The following is a 19172-nucleotide window of genomic DNA, read 5'->3' as shown; positions in this document are numbered from 1 at the left end:
GAAGACCCCAAAGAAGAAGGGCTCGACCCTACCGGCTGCCACACCTTCTTCACCCAGAGGTCTCATCTTTTGCCACAAAATTCAGTGGCTCTGAGTTTTAATCTCTATCCTGTCCGTGTTTAAAACCGGAAGAGTGTGTTTTGCAAACTCTCTGGGAGGTGGGAGGGGGCTGGGCGGACTGGGCATGGGGGAACACGCGCTGCTGCTGCCACCTGGTGGCCATGGAGGGAATCAGCACCAACTGGTTGAAGAATGAGGGAAGGTCTGGTCGGGAAAGTACCGGAAGCTGTGGTTTCAGGGTGTGTCTGGGGAGTAAAAATTCTGCAGCGGGTGTTCGATGTCAGGATGAGAGAAGAATCCCAGGTCTCCGCCGGAGCCCTGGACAGAGGAACGGGGTTGGGGGCAACCAAGTCTCCTCCTGTCATTTATTTATTAAGCCTTAGACATCCCCCGCCCCAGCAGCTTGTGAGGTCAACTTGATCATCACTCTTGCTTCATTTATTTTTTAATTTTTGGAGTTTAGGTGAATTTTATTCTAAATGGGGTAATAAAACTGAACAGTAACAAAAGCAATTAACCATTAAATTTAATTACTGATTCAGTAAGTTTAAAATCCCATCCTTTTGTTTTATTTTTTAATCCTATCGTTTTAAAACCACTCAATGATTTTTAATATTTAATACAATCAAACCTAGTGAAAGCTCTTTTTATCTAAACCTTTAAAATGACTGGAAAACTAAAACTTAATTCCCATTCATGACTGCATTGCACTCTTTGCTAATGCAATAATCTATATCTTCCTAAAGATGTAGGCTTATAGCAAGGTAGTTTCTTCCTCTCCACCCTAAGTTTACTGAATTTTCTCCTTAGTTTTCAGTTTTTCATTTTCTCCTACAATAACTTCATATTTCCCTTTCAATTTTTCCAGTTCTAGGCAAAGCAGCTCTATTTCTGGATTTTCTGGGGTAGCAGCTCCCGAGTGATGCTTAAAAAAAAAAAAAAATCCAAAGCCCTATTAGGTTTCTCTGGTTCTTCGTATATGTCCAGGACCCCCAACTTTTCCCAGTACCTCTGGAACTGCTCAGCAGTTTTGTAATGAGATATAGTGACAGCAGCAGTGACCTCCTCATTTTATTATTTTTTTATTTTATATTTTCACCCCCACTTTACAGGCGAGACAGCTGCGGTCAGGGAGGGGCCATCACCTCCCTCAGAATGTTTAGCCTTCTTTCCCCCACATCTGGGTCATCCAAGCCCGGAGACCCTGCAGTGCAACAGAGAATTCAGCACCCATATTCCCCATTCAGACAAGATGCCCAGCCCAGGATCTGGGATCAGCCTGAGCCTCTTTGGGGCCCCTTCAGTCTATCCCACACCCACTCAACAGGCCAACCACAGCGCCCTGCTCCATGGATGCCAGGTCCTGGCCCTGGGCAGAAACTTCCGTTTCAAGGTGGTTTGCAAGGTTCCCACCATAGGATTGTGGCAGGTGGTGCTGGGCAGAGTCGGCGTCTAGGGAGGGCAGCGGCTCCAAAGCCTGGGGAGTGAGGATGGAGTCTGAGCCACTCAGCCTGGATTAGAGTCTTGCGTGTGTTGTGTGGCCCCAGGCCAGCCACTAGCCCTCTCTGAACCTCACTGAGGCTCACTGAAATAGGTCAATAGGACAGCCATATCGCTCAAGGGCATCACGTGAGTGTCTGGAAAAAACAGGCTGAGTGTGCAGTGAACAACAGCCAGCCGTCCTGGAGGCAGTTGTCAGTCTTCTCTGTAAGAGGAGGCAGCTGTTCCTGTTTCTCCCTGGGAACCGAACCTGGGGGCCTGCCTCAGGCCCCCCAGGAGCAGCAGTGGGGGTCTAGCCACCTGGGCAAGGCTGTCCTCCACCAGACCGTCCTGCCAGCCAGGCCTCAGAGCCCCAGCCTCAGGGCATCCCTGCATCTGCTTCCTGTCCTTCAAGGGCAGCTCTGTGTCCGGGGCTGGCTTAGGGGCACGCAGAGGCAGCTCCATCTTCTCCTTGAGAGTCCCAAGTGTGCCCATGTCAGCTCCCTCGCCTTTTTCCCAGGATATATTCACCATCAGGGCCTCGTGTGGAGACACCTCCTCCGGGAAGTCTGCTGGGCTGGTCCACTGCCAAACCTGGAGGGGGAGGGCGGGGTCAAGGCTGTGGGCGGGGCCTTACTGCTCATCCACACAAGGATGGACTGGACCAGGTCCTTTCTGGCTAAATTCTCTAAAATCCTGAGGCCAATTCAAGGATCAATAGGAAGGGCTCCCCATTTCTCTTTGGAAAACTGTCTCTCTTCCTCTGATGAGTGATGTGGTTGGGCAGGGCAGTAGCCCCAGGCTGGTTCTTGCCGTCAGCGTGTGATCCTGCCCCAGTCAATCAGAGCATTCCAGCCCCCTGGTTCCAGTGATAGGCTCATGGATGGGCATGTGACCCAAGCTGGGCCAATCAGTGATGGCCCAGAATTTTGCTGCAGTTAATGGGAAAAAGGGATACCCTGTGTCCGCAAGAAGAAGGCTGAACCTGCCTGGAAAAGAAGCCTGCAGGGAAGCTAGCACCCCAGAGCGATGGAGTCCCAGTTCCTGGATCCAGCCATACCTGAAGCCCACACCTTAGAATTTTTTTCCATCAGGTTATGTTGTGAAGTCACTTGAGTTCTGTTTCTACTACTAGGAACTGATCCACATGAGGGTCACTTTGGGCTTCTATTTGCTTGTCTATAAAATAGGGTAGGTTTTTTTTTTTTTTTTTTTGAGTCCTTGCACCAGTGGTTTGGAAAGAATAAAATGAGTTAATTCATGGCCATGACTCTTCAGAGCGCTAATCCAGATATGGACCCAATAAACAATACTTGGAATTAGAAAGAGGGGCCCTTACCTGCTTCCCCTGGCTGCCAGAGAACTTGATGGCAGTGCTGGCACCAGGTGTGGGCAGGGGTGGGCACAGATGCCTTACAGCCCTGGGGAGAGAGGGGAACCGGTCAGTGCTTCTGTCTGTTCTTACTTTTAAATTGTTCTGATTTATTTTTGTCAGCTCCATTAGGTTACAATAAGGGGAGTGAAGATGTGGCTGAGGGGTCAGAGCAGAGGGAAACGGACAGACCCAGGTTGAAATTCCAGCACTGTTGGATGCCCTGGGCCTGACTATCTGGGCCTCAGTTTCCTCATTTTGAAAGTGGACATAAAAACCTCTTTGGGGTTAACAATTATTATTATTTATACTATCACTATTACAGATCATCTCAGGGGAGGGGGTGCAAGTTACCTGTTCAAGCTGAGGTAACCAAAGATTCCCAGGAGAAGGATGCTCACGAAACTCCCCAAAGATGCGAGGAAGATGGACAAGTCGGACAACTCAGAAACCTGGACTTCTAGGAGCAGAAGAGCTTGGGCTGAAGGAGACACACCTTCTGCCTCTCGTTGAGGTGGGCACTGGCAGAGGCGGGCCCTCCATCCACTCACTGCTGACCCTGGCGCAATGCGAGCCGCTCCGAGCCTCAGTTTCCTCCTCTGAGAAGTGGGGCCCGGCCTGCCCTGTGACTGCGGGATAAAACCCTGCACACACTAAGTGCTCAGGACACCGTAGGGCCAATCACCCGCAGGTGGGGCTCGTGCGGTGGCCCCCCTGGACCCAGACCTGCCCACCACACACCTAGTCTGACTCACTGCTCCTTTTATAACCAGATTCCACTGCGAGGACAACAGGTAGGGACTATGGCAAGAACAGGGGTCATTCGGTCCCCAAATCTCCCACTTCCACATGCCCCAAGACAACAGAGCCCACCGACTTCCTTATGCTTGCGATGAGAGATGTTCATTCATTTTCATTCATCCCCTCAATAAATACCCACCCCTGCTCTCTCCCTCTCCCCAGTAGCTCCAAGGCTGGGGGAGGCAGAGCCCAGAAAGACACCCCCACCTGCTCCCAAGGTGTCAGGCCAGGTAGGCGGGGCAATCACAGCTGGAGGGGAAGGGGATGCCCCAGGAGGAAGCCTGGAAGGCTTCCTGAAGGAGAGAGCGTTTGAGCTGAGTTATGAAGGATGAATAGGAGTTTGACAAGGAGGCCAAACATTCTAGGCAGAGGCCTGCAAGGGCAAGAACATGGGAGTGTGGGAAAAGATTTATGGGAAGAAGATACAGCAGAGGAAGCTGGAGAAGGAGGTGGGAGCAGGTCAGCCTGTGACTTGCTCCTGAGGGAGATTCATGGGGAGCAGTGGAAATTTGGAGGGTCAGGGCAGAAATGCTTGTTGATGTGGGATGTGGGGCAGTGCATGCTGGGTGAATACAGGGTGCACCTCCCACCTTCCTCCAATCCGGCTTCCCTGGGGGCTCAGATGGTAAAGCATCTGCCTGCAGTGCAGGAGACCCATGTCCTATCCCTGGGTGGGGAAGATCCCCTGGAGAAGGAAATGGCAACCCACTCCAGTACTCTTGCCTGGAGAATCCCATGGACAGAGGAGCCCGGCAGGCTACAGTCCATGGGGCTGCAAAGAGTTGGACATGACTGAGCGACTGTCACTCACCCCCTCACTCACCGATGGTGAAATGCAGGGGCTGGCTCCAGGCGCCCCTCCACTTGGCTGTGTCTGCGCGAACCTGCACCTTGTAAGCTGTGCCAGCCCGCAGGCCTTGGAGGGTGACCTGGGTCTCTGTGGGCTTCACGTGCAGCTCTGTGAACAGGAGGCAGCCATGAGTCCCCAGACCCCCTTTATTCTGGGCTCCGCCCTGGGAGGTGAGGATGGGGGTGGGCACTCACAGACATTTTGTGGAAAACTCTTCCCTAAATGCACCCGTTCACCTCAAGTTTATTTGGAAAACTATTCTTCATCAAAATCTTCAGCAAATGATGCTGTTTCTCTCAAATTCTGACCAATATGCCCTTCCCCCACTCCTAGCCCATCTCTGCCAGCCGCCTGTGCCTTCTCCTCAGAGCTCCCTAAAGGCATCAGGTCCCATCGTCAACCTCAGGGCCTTTGCACTGACACCCTGGCCACGTTTGCCCTTTCCCCGGATGACTACATGGTTTCCTCCCTCACCTCTTTCCCATCGTTCAGGTCAGGGTCAGGGTTACCTTTGTCTAAGTTGTTCCCCGCCCAGTGTCCCCAGCAACTCAGCACACAGTAGGACCTCAACAAGTGTTTGTGGAATGGGCTGACTTTAAAAAAAAAAAGCACCTTATAAAAATCTTTAAAATGAGAATACAGTTGGTGGTGGTTGTCCAGAAGAAAAAAATTCCTAGAACCCTAAATCCGTATTCTTTGTAAATATCCAAGAGGACTATTCTCCAAAAGAAATTTCAGGGAAGTCGGTACATTTGGCCAAATGGGCAGTTGGTGCATGAATCTTCAGCAATTTGGCTTTTGGCAAATCAGTTTTCAACAAATGGGGCTGTTTCTGGCTGTGCCGGAATGCATCACCAACTCCCATTAGGCTTCATTTATCCCCTCTAAATCTACCTGTTGGAGATGCAAGAGATGAGTGTTCCATCCCTGGGTTGGGAAGATGCCCTGGAGTGGGAAATGGCAACCCACTCCAGTACTCTTGCCTGGAGAATCCCACGGACAGAGGAGCCTGGCGGGCTACGTACAAAGAGTCGGACACAACCGAGCGACTGACTGTGCCTGCACGAGTGCGCACACTCCCTCCAAACATCACAGGGTGGCCAGACTGGAGGCAGGGTGTCTATGTCTGAATCTGGAGAGCCCCCATCCCCCATCCCCCATCTCCCACCCCCATCCCCCATCCCCCATCTCCCATCCCCCCATCCTCCACCCCATCCCCCATCACCCATCCCCCCATCCCCCATTCCCCCATCCTCCACCCCATCCCCCATCCCCCCCTCCCCCCTCCCCTCCCTTTGGCATCCTGCCTTGCCCTGTGCTGGGCTTGTGCAGAGAAGGCAGGAAGTAAAGCCACGGTCTTGCTAGCCTGGCCTGTTGCTGCAGGAGATGGATGGGTGAGGCTGTATCTGCAAGGCTGTGCTAACCAGTGGGAGAATGAGGCTCCCAGTGCAGGAAATGACAGGAAGATCCAGCCTTGGTGAGACCTGCCCTGTACATCCTCATTTCTTTCCCTCTTATGGGGCAGGAAGGGGCACCTGAGTTCAAATCCAGACTTGCTTAACCTTTGGGCAGCTGAATCCCTCTGTAGGCCTCAGTTTCCCCGTCTGTGGAATGGGGACAGTCATTCCTGCTCCATGGGAGTTGCCATCAGGGCCAATCAAATGATGAGTCCAACTCTATCATTTTATGGGTGAGGAAACCAAGGCCCAGAGAGGGACAGTGAGGTGCCCAGGGTCACACAGCAAGGCAGACTCCAGCCCAGACCCCTTCCTCCCCCAGCCAGGCCCGTGCAGCCTCACCTACCAGACGCTTGGTTGCTGTCCTCCTCCTGGAAGTACACAACGTACTCCTTCAGGACGCCAGGGCAGGTGCTCAGCAGAGATGGTGTCCAGTCCACAGACACCGAATCCTGGCTGAGCTTCCTCACCGACACGTGCTGTGGGCTTCCGGCCTCTGAGGCTGCAATCACACCACAGCCATGGTCACTTCCTAGGGTGCTGGCTCAGCATATTCTGCCTGCCCAGCTGGTACCGTCCAGAGACCCAGGGAGCTGTGACCACCAAGTCAAGTGGGCCTGGGTTCAAGTCCTCGCTGCACTACTCCGGTACCATCACTTCCCCTCTCTGAGCCTCAGTTTTCTTACCTATAAAATGGAGCAGTGCCTCTTTGGGTGTCTTAGAAGTTGACTGAGTTGACTTTTTTGGGTTTTTTTTGCCTCTCCATGAGGCATGTGGGATCTGAGTTCCCTGGCCAGGGATTGAACCCACACCCCCTGGAGTAGAAGCAGAATCTTAACCACTGAACCACCAGGATGTCCTGACTGAGCTGACTTCTAAGTGTCTGGCTCTTGGCCAGCACCTGATAGGAGTAGGTGCCTCTAAATGGTATTGCCCATTCCTTATACCCAAGGACCGCTGCTGAGTCCCCAGAGGAGGCCACCCTGCAGGACTGGGCCTCTCACCATTGCCTCCAAAATGGTAGGTGGACACGACTGTAGACCACGAGGTTAGCTTCTCCGGGTGTGCAGAGGCAAAGATGTTGATGCGGTAACATGCCTTCTGTGCCAGTCCCCCAGATTCTTGGCTCCAGCTGTGAGTTGCTGGAAGGATTAGCAAGGGTCAGGCCAGTAAATAGATTGTGTCCCCACCTTTGCACCTGTGCCATCTACCAGGAACTTTCAGAGCACTCCTACTCATGCCTCAAAACACTGGCACCAATGTGCCTTCCTCCAGGATTCCTTCGTTTTGCCCTCTCCCAAAGCATCCCCACCTTCTCCAGCACAGCTCTTACTCCATGGTGCCAGGGATGTCTGTGTCCAGCCTGTCTCCTCTGGCTGGAAGCTCTTGGAGGGCCAGGCTAAGACTGAGGATTTTGGGGGACCCGGCAAGAACAGGGCAGAGAGCAAGAGGCTGCCTAGGCCATTCAGCACCCCCTCTTTCCCTCCAGAGGCCTCATTAATTTGCCACTAGCATCTTGCTAGTTGCCACCTTTCCTGGCACCAGTGAGTGTTTAACAAACACCCTGGGACGTGAGACTCATTTCCTGCCAGGGTGCAACCTGCCCAGGGCTGAGCCCTGGCAAACCAGGGTTGCAGCAGGAAACTCCAGACTTGCGTGAGTAGGAGGGTCTGACAGGTCTTGGCCTGTCCCCACTTCTGTGTGACCTTGAGCAAGTAGCAAGACCTCTCTGGGCCTCAGATACCCCACATGGAGGATGCCTGTAAGTTTGAGTTGACTGGGAGCTCTAACGGAGGATGCAAGGTAACCAGTACTACCGTACCCATTCCAGCAGCGTCTGGGTCCTGGGGTGCCGTCACGATGCAGGCGGCAAGGTTCTCCTCCTGGCCCTGGAGCTGCCACTCAATGCAGTACCTCATGCCCTGGGCCCGGGCTGGCCAATGTATGGTGGTCCCGTTGGCTCCGGCACTGATATTCAGAAGCCCTGGTTCTGGAAGAAAACGAGGGAGGCACATCAGACCCGCGATCTTATGCCCCGCCCCCAAACACCCACCCAAGGCTCTGAGAGCCCATCCCACTCTCCTGACAAACTCTAACCCCCAGGGGGCCAGGAGTGTTTGGATCTGACTCTCTCCCCACGCTGGGGGCTGCCGAGTTGAGGGCTGAGCACCAAGGGGACAGCAGCGGGCGTTTGAATGAACCGAGTCCTCCCCCAGCCTGACCACGGTTCTCTGCCAGGATGCCTACCATCAGAGCTCCCAATGCTGCCACTTCTACCCTGCCAGGCTGGTAAGCAGACGCTCCAGCAGATGCCTGGCCGCCCACCACCCACCTCGCGCTGCGGCAGTGGGTGGCTTGGTTAGGGAGGGGCCTCCTCCTCGGACCAGCGCTCCGAGGACACACCCACTCAGCCCTCTGGGGCTCATCTCTGCCACTCCCTACAACAAGCGTATCAGCACCAGGCTGAGAGGTGGGTACTGCTTCCAGTTCTAGAGACAACAGCTATCATTGATTGAGTTCTGACTGTATGCATCAGGCCAGGGCTGTTTTACAGTCACCATGATCAATGATATAAATCATATCAATATCATGCCACGTCATATCAAATTATATCAATGATATGAAAACTGAGGCTCAAAGACAGAGAGCCACCAGCTCAAGGTCACATAGCAAGGCCATGGCCCAAACCAGACGAGGAACTGACAGACTCTCTGATGTGCCACCCTGGCAAGTGGCTGCATCTATCTGAGCCTCAGTCATCCCATCTCTGAAATGGGCATCATCGTAACCACCCTACTGGGTGCTCAGCAGGATCATGAGTAAGGTGAAACAATCAGGGCACTTCTCTCAGGCATGAAATTTAAGGAGGTGTCAAAGAATTCGGTTATCAGTATCAATGCTCTTTTAATGCAATATTTTTTAAAGATAGAAATGAACGGAAAAATCTGTACTGAGTACTATTCAGGGTTGCCAAACAATGGAAACAGCTTAAATGTTCATCAGTGGAAAAACAGATAAAGGAAATGTGGCCTGTCCACACAGCGAAATATTACTCAGCCATAAAAAAGAATGAAGCACGACACGCGATACAATGTGGTTGAATCTTGGAGACATCAGGCTGAGTGAAAGAAACCAGACACAAAAGATCACAAAGCATGTGATCAGTTTCTATGAAAAAGCCCATGAAAATCCACAGAGAAAGGAGAGCAGTGATAATCAGAGGCTGGGGGAGGGCATGGGAAGGCACTGCTAATGGGGACAGGGTCTCCTTTTGGGGATGATAAAATGTCTGGAACTAGATGAGGTGACACGCTGTGAATGCGATTAGTGCATCAAAGTGTGCGTGTTAACATGGTTCATTTTGACATGCGAATCTTTCCTCAATAAAATATGTGTATATACATACACATAAATCTTGATTTTTAAAATTTTAGATTTATTTTTTATTGGGGTAATGCTGGTTTATACTGGAGAAGGCAATGGCACCCCACTCCAGTACTCTTGCCTGGAAAATCCTATGGAAAGAGGAGCCTGGTGGGCTGTAGTCCACGGGGTCGCTAAGAGTTGGACACGACTGAGCGACTTCACTTTCACTTTTCACTTTCATGCATTGGAGAAGGAAATGGCAACCCACTCCAGTGTTCTTGCCTGGAGAATCCCAGCGACAGGGGAGCCTGGTGGGCTGCTGTCTATAGGGTCGCACAGAGTCGGACACGACTGAAGCGACTTAGCAGCAGCAGCAGCAGCTGGTTTATAATATATGTTTCGTGAGTACTACATTATATTTCAACTTCTGAATACCCTACTGTGTGCTCACCACAGAAAATTTAGTTTCCGACTGTCACCATAGAGTTGATCCTCTTACCCCTCCCTCCCCCGTCTCTTCCCCTCTGGTAACCACAACTCTTTTCTCTGCCTATGTGTTTGTTTTGGTTTGCCCATTTATTTATTTGGTTAGTCAGTTAGTTTGGTTTGTTGGTTGGTTTTTATATTCCACATCTGAGAGGAATTATAGCGTGTCTGTCTTTCTCCATCTGACTTATTTCACTAAGGATAATACCCTCAAGGCCCATGCCTGCCGTCACAAATGCCAACATTTCACTGTTTTTACGGCTGAGCAGTTTTCCATTGTATACATGCACTACGTCGTTTTGCTCCATTGATGATCATTTAGGATGTTCCCATATCTTGGCTATTGTGAATAACGCTGCAATGGACATAGGGGTGCATATATTGTTTCCAATTATGTTTTTCTTTTCTCTGGATAACAGAATTGCTGGATCATATAGCTCAGATGGTAAAGAATCTGCCTGCAATGTAGGAGACCTGGGTTTGATCCCTGGGTTGGGAAGATCCCCTGGAGAAGGGAATAACTACCCACTCCAGTATTTTTGTCTGAAGAATTCCATGGACAGAGGAGCCTGGCAGGTCCATGGGGTCGCAAAGAGTAAGACATGACCGAGCAACTAACACTTTCACTTTTCATGGTAGTTCTAGTCTTAATTTTTTGAGGAATCTACATACTGTTTTCCCTAGTGGCTGCACCAACTTACATTCCTACCAATAGCGTGCAAGGATTCCTTTTTATCCACATCATCGCCATTAATTTTTTCATTTATATGTAAATATATGTATATATTTAATATATGTATGTGCCTGCGTGCATGCTAAGTCACTTCAGTTGTGGCCGACTCTGTGACCCTATGGACCATAGCCTCCCAGGCTCCTCTGTCCATGGGATTCTCCTGGCAAGAATACTGCAGTGGGTTGCCATGCTCTCTTCCAGGGGATCTTCCCAACCCAGGGATCGAACCTGCATTGGCAAGCAGGTTCTTTATCACTAGCACCACCTGAAAAGCCCTTAATATATGTATGCCTGTATATAAAGTGAACAAATTGCCTAGATTTTAAATGAAGACAGGATCAATCCTGTTCTTGTACAACCCTGCCTCATTTGACACTCTGATCCTGCCCCTGGTCCCAATAAAACTTTATTTACAAAAACAAACATTTGACCTGAGCTGTAGGTTGCCCATGAGATTATTTTTTGAACTATTACATTATAACACTATGCCTTTTTAAAAACACTATGCATTTTTGATTACTAAGTTTTGATACGCTCCTAAATTAGACACCCCCTTAAATTTTTGTGCTTCGTTTGCCTCACCTAGACTAGCTGAGGTTCAGAGGATGTGCTCAGCTCCAAGGGGCCCTCCCACCACCCAGCCAAAGGCACCTGAGTGGATGCAGGCAGGAATGTGCCGTGTCTGATTGGGGCCGAGGCCAAAGCGATTCTGGGAAACGATGGTCAGATTGTAGGCAGCACCCGAGAGGACGAGCTTTCTCTTCAGGCGCAGAGTCTTCTTGGCCCTGGTCTTACATGGGCAGGACAGCATGTGGAGATGGATCTCGTAGGTCACCTCCATGCCAGGGTCAGGCCCAAGGCAGCCTTCCGGAAGCTCCAGTTGGGGCAGCTGTTATGAGTGTGAGAGTTGGTGTTCTGGGGACCTGAACATGCTCCTTGTCCCCATGGGTTGACATCAGGATTCAGCCCATGAACACAGACTCATCCGTAGGCCCAGGTGATGACTTGAGCAAAAACTTACAAACTAGTAAACCTCAATGCTGGCAAGACTGTTGGGAAACTGTCACGTTCACTGATTGTTGGTCTGGGCGAAGGGGGAAATAATTTGCCAAAACCCACTAAAAGCCAGGGGAAAAAAAAAAGTTTCCATCTTTGAATCCAATTACCTCAAGTCTGGAAATTTTTTCTAAGAAAAAGGATTCAACTTATAGGAAACCTAGGAAGAGAAGGAGCTTCCCTATAACTTTATTGTGACAGGTCACTGGGGATCTGGCTGAATTAATTATGGTGAAATCAGGGGTTGAAACATATGTTTTTGCCCTTGACTCAGGCAGGAGACTTTCCCTCTGTACCTCGGTTTCCTTCTCTGTAAAATAGGTACATTTGACTCACATACTTAATGAGTTGTTTGAGGGACTTCAAAGAAATTATCTCCCATCCAGACCAACTACAGTCAACTACTTCCTGGCCTCCCAGCTTCCACCTGAGCCCCCCACAATTTATTCTCCCGATGGCCACCCCAGGGAGCCTGCAAACACCTGAGTCCAGCCATATTCCTCAGCTCACACACCTACCATGGCTCCCGATTACCTTCAGATTCCAACCTACAGTCTTTCCGGTCTCAGTCACCTTCACGGTTCATCTCCCTGAGCTTTACACATTTCCACTCTAGCCTCTGGTTTCCTTCTCCCTCTTCCCAGGCTAGCCCACAGCCCAGTGACAACCCTGTTACCTGCTCATGCAAGGTCACTTGCCTCCTCCCATCTGGGCGAAGCTGCTCTACTGAGAACCTCACCTCAGCCTGTGGAGGGGTTTCTGCAATGAGACAGCAAGACGGTGACACTGAGGGTGGTGCCCTTGCTCACAACCTCCTGCAGACCCTGGAGGGAGACATGGGGCCTTTTCCCTCCCTCCCATGAAACACGGCATTCCATGGGTTACATAGTTTTCAGAATCTGCAAACATGGAGATCCACCTCATGAGGGTGAATGTACTTGATGCAATTGGCTAAAAATGGTTCAAATGGTCAATTTCATATCATGTCCTTTTCTAAAATACTACAGATTTTTTAGACAAATCTGGAAACAACGACTGGAGCTGTTTCCCAGCAGATACACTCTTGGGCTGGCAGGAGGAAGCTCCAGTTCAAAGGGTGGGGGCCAAATATTGACAGTCACCCCATCTCTCCCTTGCACCCCCACCTTGGGCTACATCTCCACTCTGGAACTGCCCAGGCTCCAGCTTCCTGTGTTGTTTGGGAAAATCCATCTTCACAACACAGCTACATGCACCCATCAACTCCCTGTTCAGCTTTCAGAGAACAAACCCCACCAAACTAACCGGAAGGAGAGAAGGACTGAGAAATGTTTTCTTTTTAGATTACGGGTTGGCTGCATTTTATAAAGTGAAACTCGTTCACTGCCCTGTCACCTGGCACCAGTTTTCCCTAATTTCTCCTGCCACCTTGTTTCTAACGCCCATCACCTTATTGCTAACACTCACCACCTTACTTCTGATCCCACTACCATCTTTCAGATGCTTGTCTCCCTTCCTGTGGCCCAGGGTTTTCTCACCAGGGGGGATGCACACAGGGCTGCTCCAGCTGCTCCAGGGACCTCCGGGGACCCCTGGCCCCAGACGCCGCCGCAGCTGGAATTCCTGGGCCATGTCCATCTCCAAGGGGCAGAGGCATGACTCTGAGGAAAAGCAGAACAAACTTCAGGCCAAGGGCCTGTCCCACAGCTAGGAGTTCCCAGAGCTTGGGATGGTCACTTAGCCACCATGTACACATTAAGCGCCAACTGCGTGTGCACTTATTGAGCATCAATGGTGTCCATGCACTTATTGAGTGCCAACTGTGTTCATGCATTTATTGAGAGGTAACTGCGTGCCAGACCCTGGGGAGAAGGACAGTCAGAATAGGCCAGGTCCTGTGCTCTGGTGCCTCAGGGATCACCCACTTCTTACACTGTCTGGGCTTTGCGTCTCAGCAATACCATTCCTTGGGATGTGACCTTGGCCTTATTGGGCTTCTCAAGCCCAAGCCTGTGTTTCCTCCCCTGTGAAATGGGAATCATCCAATATTGAACTACAAGGGGGCACAAACAAGTCTACAAAGAATTTAGCACTGGGCCTACGACACAGTGGGGGCTTCTCCAGTAGCTCGGCAGTAAAGAATCTGCCTGCAATGCAGGAACTGGAGGAGATGCAGTTTTGATCCCTGAGTTGGGAAGATCCCATGGCGGAGGGCTTGGCAATCCACCCAGTATTCTTGCCTGGAGAATCCCATGGATGGAGGAGCCTGGTGGGATACAGTCCATAGGGTCGCAAAGAGTCAGACACAACTGAAGCGACTTAGCAGTAGCACACAGTGGGTGCCTAATTAATGCTAACTTGCTGCTGCTGTCATTATTCATTATTATTCTCACCGAAGCCAGCATCATCCTGACGTCCACAGTCACCCTAAAATGAGATCATATTTATACATGATTTTACATTTGGTGTTGAAAATATTAGTTAGCTCTTTTGAAATCTTCAACAATTATTTTGCTAAATGCCACACAGAGCCCTGGATTGGATCTGGGAACAGTGAGAGGACATCCTTGGAAAAGCAAATGAAGGATTTCCATGGTGACCCCGTGCTTAGGAACCCGCCTTCTAACTCAGGGGATGCAGGTTCAATCCCTGGTTTGTATGAGCAAGGGCAGTCATAATCAGATCTTCAAGTCAGAGACAAACCCCAGAGGCTAACTATGGGGCAAGAGTGGAGGCCAGGTGGAAGGGGTGATAGATACAGAGACTGCAAAGCTGATGGGGGAAATGTGAAGGGGCCCTGTGCCCTGTGCAAACCGTTGATCTGGGGAATAAACTCACCAGCTTCCACGGGCTGCCAGGTGTGCGGTGCCGGAACTGTACCTCGGCACCATCCTGGCGGGCTGGGGTCTCCCACTCCATACGCAGCTTCCCTGCTGACTTGGACACCTTGATGTTTCCTGGGGGAGGGTCGTATTTAACTGGAAGCAGAGGTGGGGTTTGGGGAAGGGAAGCAGGTGTGTGTGAGTTGTTGGTTCTGAAAATCCCAGAAAACCTGCACGTGATCCTCCTGGTCCAGAGAAAGCCCCAAGGCCCACCCTAGCAAGACCCCTCTACGCCTGGGGTTCTATGAGTCAGGGTCAAGATTTATACACAGGATCCTGTTAGTAAAAATATCTTTAAAATATTAATACTCGTTGCTGGCAAAGCTCTGGTGAGACATCCTTCTGTAAATTGCTGATGAGAGGGTAATCAACTGGTTCAGTGTTCCTGGAGGACTACTGGGGAACTCTTGCTAACTTTTTAAACTCACTTCAGGGAGCCTGACCTAAGGAGAGACATCTGTCACCCCTCCTGTCTTTTGGTCATATGGTGTTTGATTCTTCCTCGCGGCCTTGGCACTTGCTGCCTGGACCACACTTCCCTATCTTTATTCCTGCTGGACCTTTCTCATCCTTCAAAGACTCAGCTTGAACCAGGGGCCTTCCTGATCCGCCAGCAGTATCTCATCATGTGTAATGGTCATGCCCCGTCCATCACCCTACTTGAATCTGGGCTCCATGAAGCAGGGATAGGGTTGGGATTAGGGTGAGGAGAGTGAGGCAGGGTTGTACAAACACAGGGTCAGATCCTCTCTTTATTTAAAATCTTGACATTTTGTTTGGCTTCGGGTTTTTTTGCGTCCATATCGATTTTTTTAAACATTGAATCATGATACCATTTATCTTGACTACTGAGATTTTTCGCCACTGCCCCTCCTTACATTTTGTGGCCAAGGAGGGTGCCTCATTCACCTCTCCCTCGTCCCAGCCCTGGGCTCCGACCTCCTTTGGCCTTGTCCGTGTCCTTTGTGACTGAGCGTGGCACACAGTGGCAGCTCAATACATCTAAACCAAGGGTGTGTTGTTGATTAACAAAAACAGATTTTAAAGACCCAACAGGATCTTGGGAGCATTACGGTATCAAGGAGAAACCAGAAGCTACCTGTGTGTCCAGCAGTAGGGGATCGGTAAGCGGGCCCATGAAAGGCTCTGCCGAGTCATAGGGCAGTGTTGGATGGGAAAACAGCTGGCACTACCCAACCCCTTGCCAGAGACCCAGAATCCCCCGCACCCCGGCTCAGGTCTTGGCTTGGGGACCAGAAGCTTCTCTGGGTGAGGAGAGGGTCATGGGAAGGAGAGCAGGGTGCTGACCCGAGCTGTAGAGGTTCAGGGTAACACTGGGGGACTTCTCTGTCCGGTTGGCGGCCCGGGATTCCACCCAGAGAGTGACATTGTGGAGCACGGATATGCCATCCTGGTCGGAGAACTGCAGCTTGGTGGCCGAACCTGTGGCAAAGTAGCAGCAGCGGCCAGACTGGAGGCTGCAGGGAGGAAGGTGCTGGTGCTGAGTCTCGGCGGCCGCAGTGGATGGCGTGCATCACACCCCACTGTCCTTTCCTGCCCCTTTCACCTCCCCTCCCCAGCCTGGGGGCTTCTCGGGGATCAGCCTGGGACTAAGGGTTTTAGAGGACCCCAGACTCTCCTAACAAGGCCTGTCGCAGAGGGCAGGAAGAAATGAATGGGTGCATGAGTGAATAGAAGTATGAGCCAGTGAGAGGGCGAGGATGAAGGAAGGACAGAGGGGTCCTAACTGCTGCCCAAACTGGGTACCCACCTTGCTGAGCGCCCACAACACAGAGCCCCAGCTGAGGCCCAGGAAGGGGCCCAGATTCTGAGAGCAGAGGCGGGGGTTGCGGAGCAAAGGGTAGGGTCCTCACCAGCATCTGAGGAAGTGGCTGACTCCAGCTGCGGGGCCCTCATACTCCCAGGAACATTCATAACCAGCGCTGCTGAACAGCCGGTAGCAGCTCAGGGCCCGGGGGCCTGAAGCTGAGCCTGGAGGTTTGAGAACAGACTACAGTGTCAGGGAGGGGGTGTCCCCAAACTGACACAACTCAGGGAGGTATCTTCGTGACACTTATGTAACCCAGTAGGACCTCAGCTTAAACGCGCTGTGGCTTCCAGCACCTTCCACTGCCCTTCCCACCTGTCTCCTGCCATCTCCACAGCACTTCCTGCTCCAGCCACTTCAGCCTCCTCCCTGGTGTTCAAACATATCAGACTCGCTCCTACCTTGGGACCTTCGCATGGGCTGTGGCCTCTGCCTGAAATGCCCTTGCCCCAGATCGTCGCACTCCAATTTCTCCTTCAGAGTCACCGCCTCAAACACTAGGTTGTTTGAAGCCGTCCCTTCCCTCTCCACCTCCCATTCTGCTCTGTTTATTTCATAGCATATCACTATACACAGGATACGCATTAGTGTGACTGTCGTCCGCCCCCTGCACTGGGCTGTGGCCCCAGGAGGACAGCTGGGTTCGCAGCTGATTCCTTCACATCCAGGACCGTGTCTGCACATAGTAACTGTTCAGTAAATATTTCTTGAACAAAAGAATAGATGAAATGCCTTCCCAGGGGCAGATTAGTGAATTTGTTAGAAGCATGAGTGTTCCAGCAATGCTTGCTTCGGGGGAGGCAAAATGTTTAGCAGCTGCTTAACCCCCATGCTGACCAGTCGGGACAGACACACTGTCCTGTGACTCTGTAAGGGGCAGACAAAGCTTACAGAGGTGGATGACTGCACTGAGTTTGACGAGGACAGGCTGTCAGGATGTCAGGTCAGGGCTCCCAAGAACCCAGACTGTGGCTGAGCAGGAATGAGCTAAGGGAGGGGCTGCTAGGGAGGAGTCAGTCAGAGCCCAGCAGCAGCCCTCCCTCCCACGATGGGGAACTGCCCAGACCTGAGTCTGCATCTGGGTACGGTGGGTTCTGAAAACAGCATCCGAGGGTACCGCAGGCTTCAGCTGCAAAGGCAATGAAGAGGTAATGGCAGTCTCAGCCTTTCACTGCCGACGGAGAGGCGCTCACCCAGGGATCATCCTCACACCTGTCCACTTTCCCATCTATGCACCCCCACCCATCCATCCAGCTTTCTACCCATCCGGCCATCCTCCCATCCACTTATCTATCCATCCAGTCATCTATCCATCTTTCCATCTACCCGCACGTCCATCATCCATCCACCCACCCACTCACCTATCCATCCATCTATCCATCCATCCATCCATCCATCCATCCATCCATCCACCCATCTATCCATTTAGTCACCCATCCACTCATCTGCCCATCCATTCATCCATCCATTCACCCATCTGCTTCTCAGGCTGCTCTTCTAAAGCAACTCGGTGTCCTCTGCCCCCTCCCTTTTGCTGGTCTCTAGGCCTGCCTGACCTCCAAAAGCCCCAAAACCTTGCTGATCTCCAGCTTACAGAGAGGCAGACTGAGGCACAAGGAAGTTATCCAAGTTTATGGAACAGCAGAGTCAGGATGAGAGTCCAAACTTGGCTCTTAGAAAGGGCTGAGTCCTTTCCCGTTGGATTCCACAAGATGGAGAGAGAGTATGTATGTTACATACACTAGACAGATATCTATTAAATACATACTTGCTCTTTATCCCTTCCTTAGCTACTCCTCACTAAACTCTGGCAAGTGGGAAAGATTCAGAGATTTAGCCCACTCCACCCTGGTAGCTCAGCTGGTAAAGAATCTGCCTGCAGTTCAGGAAACCCTGCTTTGATTTCTGGGTCAGGAAGATCCCCTGGAGGAGGGCATGGCAACCCACTCCAGTATTCTTGCCTGGAGAAAACCCAGTGGCAGCAGAGCCTGGCGGGCTACAGTCCACGGGGTCACAAAGAGTGGGACACGACTGAGTGACTAAGCACAAAAAACAAAAGACAAAATCCAGACCGGAGAGGAAACGCCCAAGTCTGACATTAGAAGTCCTAATTACTAATGTCCCATTTGACAGAGGGAAAGACTGAGGCACAAAGACACGGAACCAACCCTGGAACCGAGGCCACTAGCCCTCCACATACACACAACCCCACCACCCCCAACAAGAAGAGGTGAATTGTCAGGGTAGGGGACTCACCGCCCTGTCTGTGGCACAAGAGGAGAAGGAGGGCAACCAGCCTGAACCCCCATTGTCCCATCCGGTCCTTGAAAAGAGCAGCAGCCCCAGATGAACTTCTGTGCTGCCGGTGAGGCCCTAGCCACCAGGTCCTTCCTCACCCAGGAACACGCTGAAGCTGATAAAGAAAGACTAAAGAGATTAAAAAAAAAAAAAGTTATGAAACACAGCCCCTCCCAGGGCAAGTCAAAGTGAAAGAGAAACCCAGGAAGTCAGCTTGGGGGTGGTGGCCTCATCTAGGCCACAAACCCACCTGAGCCCTAGACCTTGAGCTCAACCCCCTGAGGGTCTGGGGTCTTTTCTGCTGGCTCCAGACGGGAGCCGGACACCAGGTGAGAGCCCCATCGGTGGCCTGGGCCTCTGTGTACTTGGCTAGGTCTCCAGCCCTCTCTGAGAGAAGGCAGTGGCAGCCCACTCCAGTGTTCTTGCCTGGAGAATGCCAGGGACGGGGGAGCCTGGTGGGCTGCCGTCTCTGGAGTTGCACAGAGTCGGACACGACTGAAGCGACTTGGTGGCAGCAGCCAGGCC

The 19172-nt window shown here is 51.5% G+C and overlaps 1 protein-coding gene across 1 annotated transcript; it reads right to left on the bottom strand.

The window, feature by feature from the left end:
- Positions 1-1755: 1755 nt before the first annotated feature.
- IL12RB1 (interleukin 12 receptor subunit beta 1) lies at positions 1756-18666 on the bottom strand. Its single transcript, XM_068980897.1, has 16 exons — positions 18606-18666; positions 17416-17478; positions 16396-16513; positions 15830-15999; positions 14478-14617; positions 14033-14066; positions 13178-13300; positions 12337-12419; positions 11256-11493; positions 7842-8009; positions 7024-7161; positions 6366-6521; positions 4536-4670; positions 3266-3371; positions 2879-2960; positions 1756-2133 (listed from the first exon to the last, which is right to left on the bottom strand). Exons 1-16 carry the CDS (start codon positions 18664-18666, stop codon positions 1756-1758), a joined length of 2193 nt encoding a protein of 730 aa, XP_068836998.1.
- Between the last annotated feature and the right edge of the window lie 506 nt (positions 18667-19172).

This window comes from Capricornis sumatraensis, chromosome 9 (assembly GCF_032405125.1).
Source record: "Capricornis sumatraensis isolate serow.1 chromosome 9, serow.2, whole genome shotgun sequence".
NCBI classification, from domain to species: domain Eukaryota; kingdom Metazoa; phylum Chordata; class Mammalia; order Artiodactyla; family Bovidae; genus Capricornis; species Capricornis sumatraensis.
The sequence above is the reverse complement of the archived record's forward strand: the minus strand, read 5'-3'. Positions and strand labels throughout refer to the sequence as shown.